The following is a 16,964-nucleotide window of genomic DNA, read 5'->3' on the forward strand; positions in this document are numbered from 1 at the left end:
GAGTAGAAGGAAAAAAGGGGGTGTTGGGGTGGAGAGAGAGAGACACACTGATTGCTTGCCTCCTGCACAACCCCAACTAGGACCTGGTTTGAACCTGCAACCCAGGTAGGTGCCTTGACCAGGAATCAAACTCGAGATGCTTCGTTCCTCGGGCTGACGCTCTAACCACTAAGCCAAACCAGCCAGGGCATCATTAGCATATTTGGGGGGGTAATTGTATATTCCGTTCTTTTTTCTTTTTAAAAAATTTATCTTTATTGTTGAAAGTATTACAGGTGTCCCCCCTTTTTCTCCCACTGACCCCCTCCTCTCCAATCCCATCCCCTTCTTGCCTTCTCCACACTATTGTCTGTGTCCATTGGTTATGCATTTATGCATATAAGTTCTTTGGCTTATCTCTTTCCACCCACCCTTTCCCCTTCCCTCTGAGGTTCCTCAGTCTACCAATTTGTATTCCCTAATCCCTTCACCCTTTTCACCTATACCCCCAACTCCCTTCCCATTTGGTAACCAACAAAAAGTTCTCTGTATCTATGAGTCTGTTTCTGTTCTGCTTGTTCATTTTGTTTGTAGATTCAATTGTTGACAGATATGTATTTATTGCCATTTTATTGTTCATATTTTTGACCTTCTTCAAGAAGACCCTTCAACATTTCATATAATACTGGTTTGGTGGTGATAAACTCCTTTCGCTTTTTCTTGTCTGGGAAATTCTATATGTCCATCAATTCTAACTGATAGCTTTGCTGGGTAGAGTAATCTTGGTTGTAGGTTCTTGCTTTTCACCACTTTGAATATTTCTTGCCACTCCTTTCTGGCCTGCAAAGTTTCTTTTGAGAAATTAGCTGCCAGTCTTATGAGAGCTCCCTTGTAGGTAACTAACTGCTTTTCTCTTGCTGCTTTTAAGATTCTCTCTTTGTCTTGAACCTTTTGCATTTTGATGATGATGATGTGTCTTGGTGTGGGCCTCTTAGGGTTCATCTTGTTTGGGACTCTCTGTGCTTCCTGGTCTTGTATGTCTGTTTCCTTCACCAAGCTAGGGAAGTTTTCTGTCATTATTTTTTCAAATGTGTTTTCATTTTTTTGCTCTCTCTCTTCTCTTTCTGGCACCCCCATGATGTGAATGTTGGTATGTTTGAAGTTGTCCCAAAGGCTCCTTACATTATCCTCATTTTTTTGGATTCTTTTTTCTTTTTGCTGTTCTGATTGGGTCTGTTTTGCTTCCTAATATTCCAAATTGATTGTTTGATTCTCACCTTCACCTACTCTACTACTGTTTTCCTGTAAATTATTCTTTTTTTTTTTTGTTTTTTTATCCTCACCCGAGGACATTTTTCCATTTTTGTTCAGATAGAGTGGGAGGGAGAGGAAGAGAGAGAGAGAGAGAGAGACATCAAATGGCTGCCTTCCGCACAACCCCAACTGGGGCCGGGGACAAACTGCAACTGAGGTGCCCTCAGCGGGAACTGAACCTGGGTCTCTCTGGACTGCAGGCCGACGCTCTAACTGCTGAGCCAAACCAGCAAGGGCGTAAATTATTCTTTATCTCAGTTAGTGCATACTTCATTTCTGACTGGTACTTTACTATGCCCCTGAGGTCCTCACTATTTCCTTGAGAGAATCCTTATAACCAGTGTTTTGAACTCTGCATCTGTTAAATTGCTTATCTTGGTTTTGTTTAGTTCTTTTCCTTGAGTTTTATTCTCTTCTTTCACTCGGGACGTGTTTCTTTATCTCCTCATTTTGGCTGCTTCCCTGTGTTTATTTCTATGTATTAGGTAGAGCTGCCATGTCTCCTAGGCTTCCTAAGGTGGCCTATTATAGTATGAGTCTTGTAGGGTTCAGTGGCATAGCCTCCATGATCATCCCAGCTGAGTCCTTGAGGTGCACCCGTTATGTGGACTGTACACTCTTCTGTTGTAATTGAGTCTTGGTTGCTGTTGGTACATCAATGGGAGAGATTTACTCAGGCTGATCAGCTGCAGGACTGGCTGTGCCCACTATCCACTGACCTCTGACTCCCTGGATGATCAGCTGTGCAGTGGCCCACCACACAGAGCAAGACTTACTTCAGCAGGGCTCTGGTACCCACTGAGTCCATTCCTTGAGTGTGTCACTTGTGGAGGTAGTTGGGTGGCGGTGCTTTGATGTGGTCTAAAGCTGTCCACTGGGTGTGCTGGCTCTGGGGTCTTCCTAGAGGTAAGGTGAAGGTCAGCCACTACCTGTGTTCTACCCGGGGACACCAGGCATAAGCTACAAAGTGATGTGCAGATGGCTGCTTCTTGTACTGGGCTTGGAAATGCCCAGGCAAAGCCGAGCTGTGAACCAAAGGTGGCTACTTCTAGTGTGAAGCCTGGGGCCATGTAGCGAGAGTTATGGGGCTTGCTGAGGCCAGATGCTGCTTGTTTGAGAGAATTTAGGAAAATCTGAAGCATAAGCCAAGACAGGCCAAGACTATGACAGAGCCAGTGGAAACAGCTTGGATGAGCCGAAAAGTTGGGTGGTGCATGACCTCAGAGAATCACTAAGGCGGGGCAAAGAGTGTGAGCCAGGTAGTGGAGTCCCAGATATGCACCCGTCTGCTGGCCCCGTGGGGAAGGGTTCACCAAAAGAACAATGGCCTCCACTGGCACATCTGTTCAGGAAAAGCTGCCTGTCCAGTTCTCGGCCTGATGTCAAACAACTCAGTTCGTCCCCCATTTGTCTCTGGTGCCTTTCAAGCTGCCTCCCCATGCTGGAGCCTGGAGGAGAAGGCCAAGTAAATCAGGGCAAGGGCCCTTTAAGAGGAGGTACCTGGGATTCCAGCAGCCTCAGACTCCTTCAGTTTTAGTTCCTGCTGGCTTTTGCAGACAGAAATTATGAGGACTTCTTTTCTTGGCACTGGAACCCTGACCTGGGGGGGCATGGTGTGGGACAGGGACCCCTTGCTCCCCAGGGAGGCCCTTCCCAGCCGAGGTGTCCCTCCTGATTTTATCTGCCGCACGTGAGTGTGGGACCAGCCCGTCTGCACCTCCGCCCGTCCTACCAGTCTCGATGTGGCTTCTGTAATATCATAGTTGTAGGAGTTCTATTCAGCTCAGTTTCAGGTAGTTCTGAATGGCAGTTGTTCTGTAATTTAGTTGTAATTTTGATGCAGTTATGGGAGGAGGCATGTTCCACATTTACCGACGCCACCTCTTGACTGGAAGTGTCATTAGCACATTTTTTAAAAAGCTGCTTAGGTGATTCGAGAACAAGTGTTGAGAACCGTGACGACAGATCAAGAGCTGCACCATGACATAAATCCACCTCGCCAGGCCATTAGGGTTTCAGAAGGATTTCTCAGAAGAAAACGTTAAACTAGAATGAAGACAGATGTACCTGGATATAAATCTTGCACAAAACACAGCACTATTATTATATCAAGGTGGGTCTTCTCAATACCAACTGTACCAAAAGATTTTCCCTAGGCAGGCAGTGACCACACCACCAAAAAGTCAAGTAATGCCACAGTGTTGAGAACCTCACGGCACCTAACACCAGTAAGTCCTCAAGTACACATCTGCTGAAGAACAGGACCCTCTAATCTCCTATACCAATAAACTTTCTTGTGCTTACCACCTAAATTCTTTTCAAGTTCTACTGAAAGCCCATAAGTGATATCTCCTTCCCTGATCTATTCAACTGTAAAACTGCAAAGAGCACGTTAGAGAAGAGGAGGATTGGGGCAGTAGGGGTTGGCAGCAGGGAGAAAAGGGAGAATCAAGAGCTCCAAGAATGCAAGGGTTTGGAAAAGCAGCAGGAATGTTAGTCTGAGAGAGCGGAAACAGGAAGGTTAGCATCAGGGCTCCACGGGGGGATGTGGGGCTAAAGCAAAGGTGCAGAATGTGGCCACAGGAGGGGGCTGTCAGGGCAGAGCAGAGGTGACAGGTTCCCTAGGGATCCTGAAATTACTGACCATGGTCAAAGGAGGGGTTTGAACAGGCAGAGGGCCTATCCAGGCCAGACACTAACACTGAGAGGCAGAGGTGTGACCAGAAGCAGGGCTGCCTGATGACCTCAGCTCTTTCCAACAGCGAAGAGCATCCAGTATGACCTGATATGAGAATACCTCCTCCCCGATGACCCACCTGCCTTGGACGGGGCTCAGCAGACCTATAGGCACCACCCCTCGGCAAGCCATGGGCCGAGCCTTCCTTTCTTCTGTCCTCACTGCTAAAGGTACAGGGTCAGAAAAGTGCTAAAAGACTAAAATTTTAGTCCCAACCTGCAAAGGAAATTACCAAACAAAATTTCTAAAAACTGGTCATTCCAAAGTCTTTGAAAATAATATTAAGAAACAAATAGCTATCATCCAGGGGAAATGTGTCAGTCTGGAGAAACATGAGAAATAAATAAAACAAGTCTGTTTTGTTCTACAGTCACCAAAAGCCTTGGCTAGGAACCAATGCAGGATATAAGTACAATGTACCAGATTAGCTGAGTAATAGCTGTAGTAACCATGTAGTCCAGATGTTCGTAGACAACATTAATTCTAAATATTTTGATCCCATTATCTCTAAAAATCCACATTTTAAAAATTCTAATACTGACATGCAAACTACACCCAGGGCTGCCTCTTATACCTGGAACCGGCACAAAAATGTTGTGCTATATTGCACGGCCCAATTTAATAGTTTGGATTATAAATTATGGATTCATCCCGTTTAGCATGTAGTTTAGTCACCCTATTCTTAGCTTCTAGTTCTGAACAAACACTATTATGCAGTGGAAGAAATACTGCATCTAAATCTCTTCCAGTCTCTCAATGCTGATCCAGTATTGCCACCAAGTTTTAAAAATGGGATAGACCAGAACTGGAGTACACATAAGACATTCCCTCCCCAAGCCATGTTCCAAATAGAGTGATGGGATCTGAGCAAAGCAAACAAAATCGCTGTGCACAACTTCCCTCTCCTGTACATGGGACAGATGTACTTTCTCCCTGAATAAATCAGCCATAGGATTCATCCCCGAGTTTAGTCTAGTCCTCATATAGCAACAACAAAACCCAGACAACATACACCCTTTTTTGAGATTCCTTACAAAACATATTCTCTACCACTAGTAAGAGGCTCACAGCCATCCTAAGAAGACTCTGAAAGGTTTTTTGGTAACTGTCTAAAAACAACTACTCGTAATAATCAGTTCTATACACAGTTGAAAATCAAACTATGGAAACAGAGTGTATCAGCCATATGTGGAGTAATACCTCAGGAGTCTTCTTACTCTGTCTCTTCCCAAAAACGCAGTCAAGATCTGTTCTGCTCCGAGATGATAGATCCTTCCCTAGAAGACAACACGGAGCCTTTTAGTCATACCCATCTTTCTAAAAGACAGAGCACAAACATAAGCTATGAAACTCCTGAAAGCAAAATGGGTTTTGAAAAAGAAACAATTCTGTAAACTACTGGTTTTCTGTTTCCCCTGCACAGGTGAAAATTGTTTAATTAACTAATAAAATTAAATTGTAAAATCACTTAAAAATCAAATAAATGTTTGAGACCCAGAACCATTGACATTCTCTTACTGGATGGTAGAAACAACCAAGAGTGCATGGACAGAGTGGAAAACTGAATACCAAAGCCAGCACCACTACTGACATGCCTTGGGGGTATAATTTCTGTGTCTCTGGGTCCCCATTCATAAAATAGGATCTTATTAGGCTACTTACACAGGGTCATGTAAGACTAGAAAATGCCGCTGGATACAGAGCTACAAAACCCCACCTATGCATGTGAATGAGAACACACTGCATTTGACAAACCGGAGCTCAATAATGAATTCAGTACATAAAAATTTGAAAGAATAAATGTAAATAAAAAGTATTGGATTGGGGTGAAAGAGTTTACTATATCAGCTTTAATAGGATACATAATAAAAGCAGGAAATTAAATGGCTTCTCACAAAAGCAGTGGCCAAAAGACGCATGGTTCTTATTAAAAACTCTACACTCTTTAACTTAATTTCAAACCGCAAACCAGGTAATTTAAAGTTCACTTTTTGGAATTTCCACTTCTACCAAAAATACTCTGTGAGCAGTTGACCAAATCTATTCCCATTTGTCAACTTCAGGGTAAATTCCTTTTAAAAATTTAACTACTACATGGGAAGTCTTGAGGCTCTGGGGGAGTAAGGCTCTGGGTTAGACCCAGGAATTTTTGTTTTGAGTTGGAAGCCGGAGTTCCACTATCACAGACTCACTTCTTGGTTTCCTGTAGCAAAACTGACTTAGCAAAGTAATGTCATGACCCAGAAAGTTCTAGTTCACTGACTATCACAGGGGCATTCAAATATGATATTGCTCAGTGACTCCATGAAATTAAAAAACAAAACACCTTTCGATTTCACAAAGCCAGGTGTCAAAACCAGTTTCATAGGCAGCAGTTTCAATGGTCAGTCAGTACGACCTGTTCCCAGCAGGAGGAACATGCTTCTCTGTGGTTCTATGCTGCTCTCTCCTTTCTTCCTGAGCTAGAAATGAAGGCTTCCTATTCTAATTGATTATTTAGTAGAACCCAGACAAAACACCCCAAAGGAAACCGACTTAAGAACAAAATGAAGCATATCCCAGGCAGGAACTCAGAAAATAAACCAGAAGAGTGCGGAATAAAATTGGTCGTGGTGGGGAGAAGTGGACAAACTCTCAGAAGGTCTAGAGATCTATTCTTATCTCTGTCATCAGCATAACCTATTTTGCACTGCAGAGCACATTCAGGGTGGCGGTTTCTATTTCAGAGAGAGGAGTTATACTTAGTTCAAAATATGTATTGGTCATCTATTCTAAACCATGTTCTGAAATGGGACAAGATCTCTTCTATAGCAATTCGACTGAAAGGAATGGTGGAGGGATTAAGGAAGAGAGAGTACATGCAAGATTACACTTTTAAAACAGGATGACAAAATATGACCCCACAGAGATCAAAAGTAAATCTCAAAATCAAAGGGAAAACTGCCAGGCTGGTAGAGATAGAGAGCTATACCAAGGAAGGTGCAAGTATTTCTACAGTGTTGGTGATGGATTCTTGTATCAGAAATTTTTATCCTTTAGTAAATTTCACTTAAGTAAATGTAGAAACCAGGATTGTTACAGGCCTTGCTCTGGATTTGATCTGGAAAACAAAACACAGAAAAGAATTAAGAGTCAGAGACTGAGGGAAAGAAATTCCAAGGTAGATACAAATGGAAGATGGAAACAATACTGAGATAGTTTTAGTGAATAGTCCTGGTTGAATAGTTTATAAGTGTTATAAAATTATGGCCACTTTTAAATAAAATATACACATTAAAAGAGGGTATGAAAGCTTATTGGTCTCAGTTCTCAATGATAGTCAAATCACAGCAAATACTGGTGATAAACTTAAAGAAAATGGCAATAAGAAAATTGAACAGACTAAGAAATATGTTATCTGTCTAGATTAGGTTCATGCATTTAATCTTCAATTGGCCATAACATTTCAAGAAGCAGGAAAAAAAATGCTTCCGGTAGTAAAGCTGATGTAACAAAGGTCCATGAAAGGATGAGCAGATAATAAAACACTGTACGATCATTTTCGCTGTTTTTCTAGCAATCATGAGTATCAGGTTTTCCAGTCTGTAAGAGCAGAAAACTGGAAGGGAGGACTGTTACAGCTATAGGCAGACACACGCACGCCACCAACAAGTCCACATGGGAAGCAAAGGACACTATGAAAAATACACATGAGAATTGAAGAATCACAGAGATTTGGGGACTTTCAGTTTAAGGGCAAAAGTCATACAGACAGAACTCAACAAGTTCTAAAGAGAAAACTGTATTATAGCACTATATTATAACTGAGGCTCAAAAACACTGAGTTCTTCTACGCAGAGTAAGGGGGCAGGACAAAAAAATGCAGGTTTGAGAATTATGTTCATTATAATAAAAAGTTAAAGCTTACGTAGATAGTGTCACTGCTTAGGAAATTCATTTGCATTCCCCAATCAAGAAGGATAAAACAAACAATATTATTTTTTTATTGTTAAAAAAATAAAACACATGGGACTGATAAGCCTAGCACAGAGGATTATGGTAACTTCACTGCAAGGGGAATGTCAGGAAACCAGGAAACAGGAAATAAACAGAGTAGAAGGTGCAATAATAATTAAGAGAGGCAAGAAATTTTAAAAGCCTGCAATGGTGCTGCTTAATCAGAAGAGGAAACTTAATGCCCAGCACCAGCAGGAGGCTGGTGGGGAGGAGGGGAGGAGGGGAGGAGGGGAGGAGAGGAGGAGAGGAGGAGGGGAGGAGTTAACCATGCTAGATACCCTACAGTCTGTGTTTCCAGACTAGCAAGTCAACCACCAGCATCTGTGTTGTGTGTGCAGCTTCCTTAAGAAGCAAAATTCTCCAAACTGTCACAGGAATAAGAAGTCTGAGTAAATTACTATGACGAAGTTGCACAACTATAGTCAAGCAAGTTTTTCATCCCCCCTTTGCACAAGGGGACGGGGGGAAGCAATGCTCCCAACAACTTCTCACTGTATATAGAAAATGGTTTTGTAGAAATTGATATTTTCCCTATTGTTCCTTCTCTGCAGATATGGCATTGCCAAACAATTTTCAAATTAAAAGAAATCACATCGGCCCAGCCAGTGTGGCTCAGTGGTTGAGCGTTGACCCATGCACCAAGAGGTCGCCGGTTCGATTCCCAGTCAGGGCACATGCCCAGGTGTGGGCCAGATCCCGGGTGGGGGGCATGCAGGAAGCCAGTCGATGTTCTCTCTCATCCATGTTTCTCTCTCTCACTCCCTTCCACTTCCACTCTCTCTAAAATCAATAAAGAAAAAAAAAACCCTTAACCAAAAAAAAAAAAAAAAAAAACCATGTTGAAGTTTGGCTTTTAAACAAATATGGATGAAATTAACTTTTTAAACTATCAAATAAATTATTTCAAATTAAAATTATAAACTCGGGACTAGAGAAAGAAAAAATAATGTATCAGAACTAAAATGATAGCCAATATTGAGGCAACAGCAAATTTTACAATGCTATTTGCTACTGTAATCTCACTAAAGTAAAATTGTTATCTTCACTCTTCACACTAAGCTATATAAAATACCATCTTTCCATGTTTTAATTTCCTGGACCACAGATAAACTTACAATATGAATCATCCTCATCCAGTAAGTAAATGAGTTACTTTCATTCTGAGCATACCCACAGGCTAAAATCTCTATTATCCGTAATGCTGAATAATCAAAAGTCCCATATAAATGGGGTCATTACTAATAAGTCATAAACAGAACCTTATTTTAGAACTCAATAACATCTTAAAAATCTTTCCTCACTTTCAAAAGAGGAAACGAAGTGTGAAAGAAGGAAAGTGATTAGTGATGTGTCTGAGAGTGACGGCCAGCGCCCAGGTTTCCTGCGCCCTGAGACAGCTACCTTAGGGGAAACAGAGTTTATCATTCATATCCAGCAACAACAGTGGCTCTACAAGAAAACATTTATTTTATACAACTAAAGAACTTTAAAATAATCTTTCCCTGTAGATTGTTAAGATGGGCAGTAAAGAATTATTTTCTTCACTACTTGGATTTCTGCCTCCTTCTCCTATCTTTCTACTTATCCCCAATCTACATTTCCTGTTTTCCCACTCGATCTCCTCGACTTTCTCACAATGTATCTGGAACTCTCTTCCCTGCATACCGAGCAAGGCTAATAAATAAGCACACCTCATTCTGAAAGAGAAAGAATGAAGGCACAGCACACCAAGCAGGTTGACAGGGTCACCTGGCAAGGGAGTGGCTTAACTAGAAATAGAAAGCAGATACTCCCGGCATCCATTAGATTAAAGCAGATTAAAGAGGTTTATCTTGGTTTCCGCAAATGCTTCAAAGGAACTCATGCATGTAGTCAGGTACTAAAAGAAAATGAGAAGATTTTATTTGCAAAAGTGAAAGCTTAAAAGAATGTCATACCATCCAAAAGCTGCTGGCCATTTTTAATGTCATTCATTTGCTCAGTACTTCTGCAATAGCTCTTTTTTTCTATAGAGTCTAATGCAGCAATTCTCAACCTGTGGGTCGTGACCCCTTTGGGGGTCAAACAACCCTTTCACAGGGGTCACCTAAGACATAACAGTAGCAAAATTATGGTTATGAAGTAGCAACAAAAATAATTTTATGGTTGGTGGTCACCACAACATGAGGAATTATATTAAAGGGTCATAGCATTAGGAAGGTTGAGAACCATGGGTCTAATGGGAAAAGGAGGGGCATCGAAGGGCTCTGGTGTGAAGTGACCATTTAACCTCTTCTCCAAAGGACTGAAGGGCCACCAGGAACTGTCTTCTGTTCTGCAGCAGGTCAGGGATAGAGAGAAACCCTGATCAGAAGCCATACAGAAAACCAACAAAGAAGGTTCTAGCCTGAGAGAAAGAGGGCCGCCACAAACAGCCATGCAAACCACACCTGCTGGGACAGGCAAGGGGAAGCATCCGTCTCTCCTTGCACGCATTCCCGAAGCTAGTCAGGCCCCCACTCCATTAAGCTCTGCCATGGGTTCTCCTTTACCCCAAATTCATTCCTACCTTTTGGGGTCCTGTGCCCCAAAGAGAACCACCATTAAAAGTGGTTTAAAATAGTGAGAATTTCAGCTCCCACTGGTATTCAGACAGGCTCTAGAAGTTAGGGAATTCTCAATCATGCCAACAAAACTAGAGCCAAGAGATGGACGTGTATATCTAAACTCCCATAGAAGATCCATCAGATGGTGACTACATATCACAACATAAATTATCATCACATTTATACGTAAGTATATTATGCAATACATAGGCTTCTGTGCTTGGAAAGTGCACTTAATGCAGACTACTGTTCTTTGGGAAAATGGTTGGAGAGTTGTTGAGTTAAATTGTTTCTTACTATACAAGACCACCACCTAGTGGCTACAGAGGACAACTGCACTCACAATTGACTACAAGGATTGGGAAGGGAGTGGAGAGGTGTGATGGAGGAAGATGAGGAAGATAGGATTTACCACCCAGTTCTCAAATTGTTTCTAACACGATCTTCGCATTGACCATGGAATGCCTAAGTTAACACTCCATGAAATGAAGAAGTGGTGTGGAATAATGTAAAGATCAACTGGGGAGTCAGACTTCTCATACTGGAGATCTCATTACAGAGCATAATTCTCTAAATTGAAAAATTCAACACCAACATTAAGCTCTGAAAAACAAGAAAATGTAACTAAAAATGTTGAGCAATTGGAATTATTTCCTGATCTAGACATTTAAAATCTCCTTTCTCCGCTAAATAGCAAGTTCACTTGGACTTTCAGCTCTGCCCCACCTCAGAGCGAATGAGATTCCCAGTAGACGAACAACAAATACGGAAACTGTAGCATTGCTTTAGATCCACCTAGTCAGGCCATCCTTAATTCTCCATTTTGAACATAAAACAAGATGTAATACTGGTGAGGAGTTAAAAATGTTTTAAGAGGCCTGAACAATGTGGCTCAGAGGTTAAGCAAGGACCCATGCCCCAAGAGGTCACCAGTTCAATTCCTGGTCAGGACACATGCCCGGGTTGTGGGCCAGATCCCCAGTGAAGGGCATGCAGGAGGTGGCCAATCGATGTTCTCTCTCATCGATGTTTCTATCTCTCTCTCCCTCTCCCTTGCTCTCTCTCTAAAATTCAATAAAGAAAAAAAAAAAAAACCCTGTAAGAAACCCAGTGTGAACACAGACGTAATCAACAACAAATAAAGAAATGCTTAATTTTACCTTTTGTGAATTTCTTATAATGCACACGGTTTTTGGAGATTTTGGACTTTTCTTCAAGGCTGAAAGATTTCTTTTCCTTGTTGTCTGAGGAGAAGTCTTAAAAAAAAATGAAAAGCATTACATTAAACACTCTGTAATCCATTCTCATTTATTCTCTTACAGTGACATGGTCTTATTTAAATAAAATCTTTGGGAACTCCATAATTTATTATTGAACTCTAAACAAGTGATTAAAATATTCTTCTTAACCTGTGTATTATGAATCAGGCAAAACTATTTTCCAGAAATTTATATAACCTTCGAGGAAGAGAAAGGAAAACTTGTGTTCACACAAAAACCTACATACCAATGTACATAATAGCCTAATTCCTAACAAATGGAAAGCAAAAAAAAGCTGGGGTAGCAATACTCATATCTGATAAAATAGATTTCAAAATAAGGCCATAACTAGAGACAAACAAGGCCACTACATAATATCGAAAGGATCTATCCAACAGGAAGATATAACCTTGATAAACATATATGCACCCAACATAGGAGCACCAAAATATATTAAAAATCTTCTAGAGGACTTCCAAGGAGAAATCGACAGCAATACAATCATAGCAGGGGACTTCAACACCCCGTTGACAGCACTGGATAGATCCTCTAGGCAAAAAATTAGCAAGGAAACAGAGACTCTAAATGAAGCACTAGACCAAATAGATTTAATAGATATCTACAGAGAATTACACCCCAAAACTACAGAATACACATTCTTTTCAAGTGCACATGGGACATTCTCAAAGATAGACCACATGATAGGACACAAACTAAATCTCTACAAGTTCAAGAAGACTGAAATCATATCAAGCATCTTCTCAGATCACAATGGCATGAAACTAGAAATCAACTGCAACAAGACCATGCAAAGACATTTCAACACATGGAGGCTAAATAGCATGTTATTAAACAATGAATGGGTCACCGAGGAGATCAAGGAAGAAATTAAAAACTTCTGGGAAACCAATGAAAACGAACACACAACAACACAAAATCTATGGGATGCAGCGAAAGCAGTTCTGAGAGGGAAGTTCATAGCACTACAGGCCTACCTCAAGAAACAAGAAAAATTTCTAATTGACTGTCTAACCTCACAACTTAAAGAATTAGAAAGCAAACAAAAAGAAAACCACAGAGCAAGTAGAAGGAAGGAAATAGTAAAGATCAGAGCAGAAATAAATGACATGGAGACCAAAAAAACAATTCAAAGGATCAATGAAACAAAGAGATGTTTTTTTCGAAAAGATAAACAAGATCGATGGACCCTTAGCTAAACTCATCAAGAAACAGAGAGAGAGAACCCAAATACACAAAATCAGAAATGAAAGAGGAGAAGTAACAACTGACATGACAGAAATACAGAAGATTGTTAACAGCTACTATGAACAACTATATGGCAACAAATTCGACAATCTAAGCGAAATGGACAAATTTATAGAAACACACAATCTCCCAAAACTGGACCGGGAAGAGGTAGAAAACTTGAACAGACCAATAACAATTAAGGAAATTGAAGAGGTAATCAAGACTCTCCCAGCAAACAAAAGCCCAGGCCCAGATGGCTTCACAGGGGAGTTTTACTGAACATTCAAAAAAGAAGTAACACCCATTCTCCTCAAACTATTTCAAAAAAATTCAAGAAGGAAGACTTTCAAACTCGTTCTATGAGGCCAGTATAATTCTAATTCCAAAACCAGAAAAAGACACTACAAAGAAAGAAAACTACAAGCCAATATCCCTGATGAACATAGACGCCAAAATCCTGAACAAAATATTAGCAAATCGGATCCAGCAATACATCAAAAAAATTATTCACCACGACCAAGTGGGATTCATTCCAGGGATGCAAGGCTGGTACAATATTCGCAAATCAATAAATGTGATACACCACATAAACAAAATGAAGAATAAAAACCACATGATCATATCAATAGATGCTGAAAAAGCATTCGACAAAATCCAGCATCCATTTCTGATAAAAACGCTCAGCAATGTGGGAATAGAGGGATCATATCTCGACATAATAAAGGCCATATATGAAAGACCTACAGCCAACATCATACTCAATGGACAGAAACTAAAAACATTTCCATTAAGAACAGGAACAAGACAGGGATGTCCACTTTTGCCACTCTTATTTAACATAGTACTGGAAGTCTTAGCCACAGCAATCAGGAGGAAAAAATAAAAGGGATCCAATTTGGAAAGGAGGAAGTGAAACTGTCATTATTTGCAGATGACAAGATATTATACACAGAAAACCCTAAAGACTCCATCAAAAATCTACTAGACTTAATAAATATATTTGGCAAAGTAGCAGGATACAAAATTAACGTCAAGAAATCGACGGCATTCTTGTACACCAATGATGAACTCACAGAGAGAGAAACTGAAAAAACAATCCCATTTACCATCACACCAAAAAAAATAAGATACCTAGGAATAAACTTAACCAAAGAAGTAAAGAAAATAAGATACCTAGGAATAAATTTAACCAAAGAAGTAAAGGACCTATTTGCAGAAAACTACAGGACATTGAAAAAAGAGATAGAGGAAGATATAAAAAAGTGGAAGCACATACCTTGTTCATGGATTGGAAGAATTAACATCATTAAAATGTCCATACTACCCAAAGCAATCTATAGATTCAATGCAATCCCCATCAAAATACCGACGACATATTTCACAGAACTAGAACAAATACTTCAAAAGTTCATATGGAACCAAAAAAGACCCTGAATAGCCACTGCAATCTTGAAAAAGAAGGACATAGTAGGCGGGATCACAATACCAGATATCAGATTATACTACAAAGCCACTGTAATCAAAACAGCCTGGTACTGGCACAAGAACAGGCATATAGACCAGTGGAACAGAACTGAAAACCCAGAAATGGACCCAAGGCAATATGCTCAATTAATATTTGACAAAGGTGGCAAGAGCATACAGTGGAGTAAAGACTGCCTCTTTAATAAATGGTGTTGGGAAAATTGGACAGCTACATGCAAAAAAATGAAACTAGACCATCAACTTACACCATACACAAAAATAAACTCAAAATAGATAAAAGACTTAAATGTGACCTGTGAATCCATAAAAATTCTAGAAGAAAATGTAGGCAAGCAAATTTCGGACATCATACGGAGCAGAATTTTCACTGATACATCACCTAAGGCAACAAAAAGAAAGGAAAAAATGAACACATGGGACTACATCAAACTAAAAAGCTTCTGCATAGCAAAAGAAACAATTATAAAAATGGAAAGGCAACCCACTGTATGGAAGAACATCATTGCCAATGATGTATCAGATAAGGGGTTAATTTCCAATATATATAGAGTGCTCATACAACTCCACAAAAGGAAGACAAAGAACCCAATTAAAAAATGGGCAGAGGAGCTGAATAGACACCTCTCCAAACAGGACATACAAATGGCCAAGAGACATATGAAGAAATGCTCAACATCACTAATCATCAGAGAGATGCAAATTAAAACAACAATGAGGTATCACCTCACACCTGTCAGAATGGCCGCCATCAACAAATCATCAAACAACAAGTGTTGGCGAGGGTGTGGAGAAAAGCGGACTCTAATACACTGCTGGTGGGAATGCAGACTGGTGCAGCCACTATGGAAAACACTATGGTGTTACCTCAAAAAATTAAAAATTGAACTTCCATTTGACCCAGTGATCCCGCTTCTAGGAATATACCCTAAGAAGCCTGAAACACCAATCAGGAAGAATATATGTACCCCCATGTTCATAGCTGCACTATTTACAATAGCTAAGATCTGGAAACAGCCCAAGTGTCCATCAGTAGACGAATGGATAAAAAAGCAGTGGTACATATACACAATGGAGTAAATAGCGGTAAGAAAGAAAGATCTCTTATCCTTTGAGATGACATGGAGGGACCTGGAAAGTATTATCCTAAGTGAAACAAGCCAAGCAGAAAAAGACAAATACCACATGATCTCACTTATATACGAAATATAATGAACATAACAGTCTGAGGAATATGGTAGACCCAGAAACATGGAAGTAGGGCACAGACTGACATCCCTCAGAAGAGGGGGTGGGGGGTGGGGTGGGAAGAGATAAACCACAGAACTTACATGCATGTATGCATGACCAATGGACATGGACAACTAAGCCGGGGACGGGGCAGGGGTGGGGTGGGGAGGGGGTGCCAATGGGATATAAAAGGAGAAATATCTGTAACAAAAAATAAATAAATAAAGAATTATTAAAAAAAAAATCAATAAAAACATTTCTAAAAAAAGTTTAAAAATAAAAATTTAAAGAATATACTGATTTTTCTGTCCCAAAGGAGATAAGGGTTATTTCTAGAATCTTTGCAAGATTCTATGAAGAGGACATTATGGAATCTCGGTTTAATTAAAAGGCAAATTGTATGAATTTGGTAAGCAACCTTAAAAAAGTAAAAATATTATTATAGCAAAAAATGTTATTGGGTTATACTGTTTCATCTGCTTTTCAGCTTTAATGCAGTAATTTCAGCTTTACTGTTACCAAAAATTCACTTGGGTAAAGATGCTGTATTTACCAAAGATGACATGGCAGAAAAATAACCTTTTAGCTCTTTCGCGGTCCAATCCTTGGACAAGTTTTCCCTTAAAGGAATATGCTAAAGGAATTTTCAGTACTGGAACTGGCAGGTGGCAAGGCCTGGTTCAGACTTGTACTGAGCTAGACAGGAAGCAGGCCACCAACTGCCGGGTCACTATCACAGGGCTACCAGCACCCTCTAGTGGTCTTGAAGTGGAACTTAATCTACAGATTGGTAGCTCACCCTCAGCCAATGACTCAAGACACTCCTATGTCTTATGCAGCAAACAAACAGCCTGAACAGATGAACCTGTGGGTGGGTCTGCCCAAGGACAAGGCACCACTGCTTGGAATCTGTCATGCAGATTCCTGACAAATAATAGAGTTTCTTGACTCATCTAGAACATTTCACTGACTGTACTTTGGTAATACATCAGAGATAAATCTCAGAAGCATGCTGAGAAAAATTAGCCAGATAGAATAGAAAACACAAACCTTTATTTCTATTCATTTCAACTGTGATCCTGAATACAAATATGTTTTTGTTTATAACTAGTTAAGGGCTTAATGTCTCTGAAT

General features: G+C 40.3%; 1 protein-coding gene across 3 annotated transcripts in view; it reads right to left on the bottom strand.

Moving 5' to 3' along the window:
• Positions 1-16,964, bottom strand: part of PINX1 (PIN2 (TERF1) interacting telomerase inhibitor 1) — a 91,206-nt gene that overhangs the window by 58,423 nt on the left and 15,819 nt on the right. For all 3 annotated transcript variants that reach the window (XM_036240421.1, XM_036240420.1, XM_036240419.1), the window contains exons 5-6: positions 11,772-11,867; positions 5,231-5,307 (exon numbers count right to left, since the gene is read on the bottom strand). In XM_036240421.1, the coding sequence (XP_036096314.1) occupies positions 5,231-5,307; positions 11,772-11,867 (173 nt within the window). The remainder of the gene's footprint in view (positions 1-5,230; positions 5,308-11,771; positions 11,868-16,964) is intronic.

Source organism: Molossus molossus, unplaced genomic scaffold (genome assembly GCF_014108415.1).
Source record: "Molossus molossus isolate mMolMol1 unplaced genomic scaffold, mMolMol1.p scaffold_m16_p_4, whole genome shotgun sequence".
NCBI lineage: Eukaryota > Metazoa > Chordata > Mammalia > Chiroptera > Molossidae > Molossus > Molossus molossus.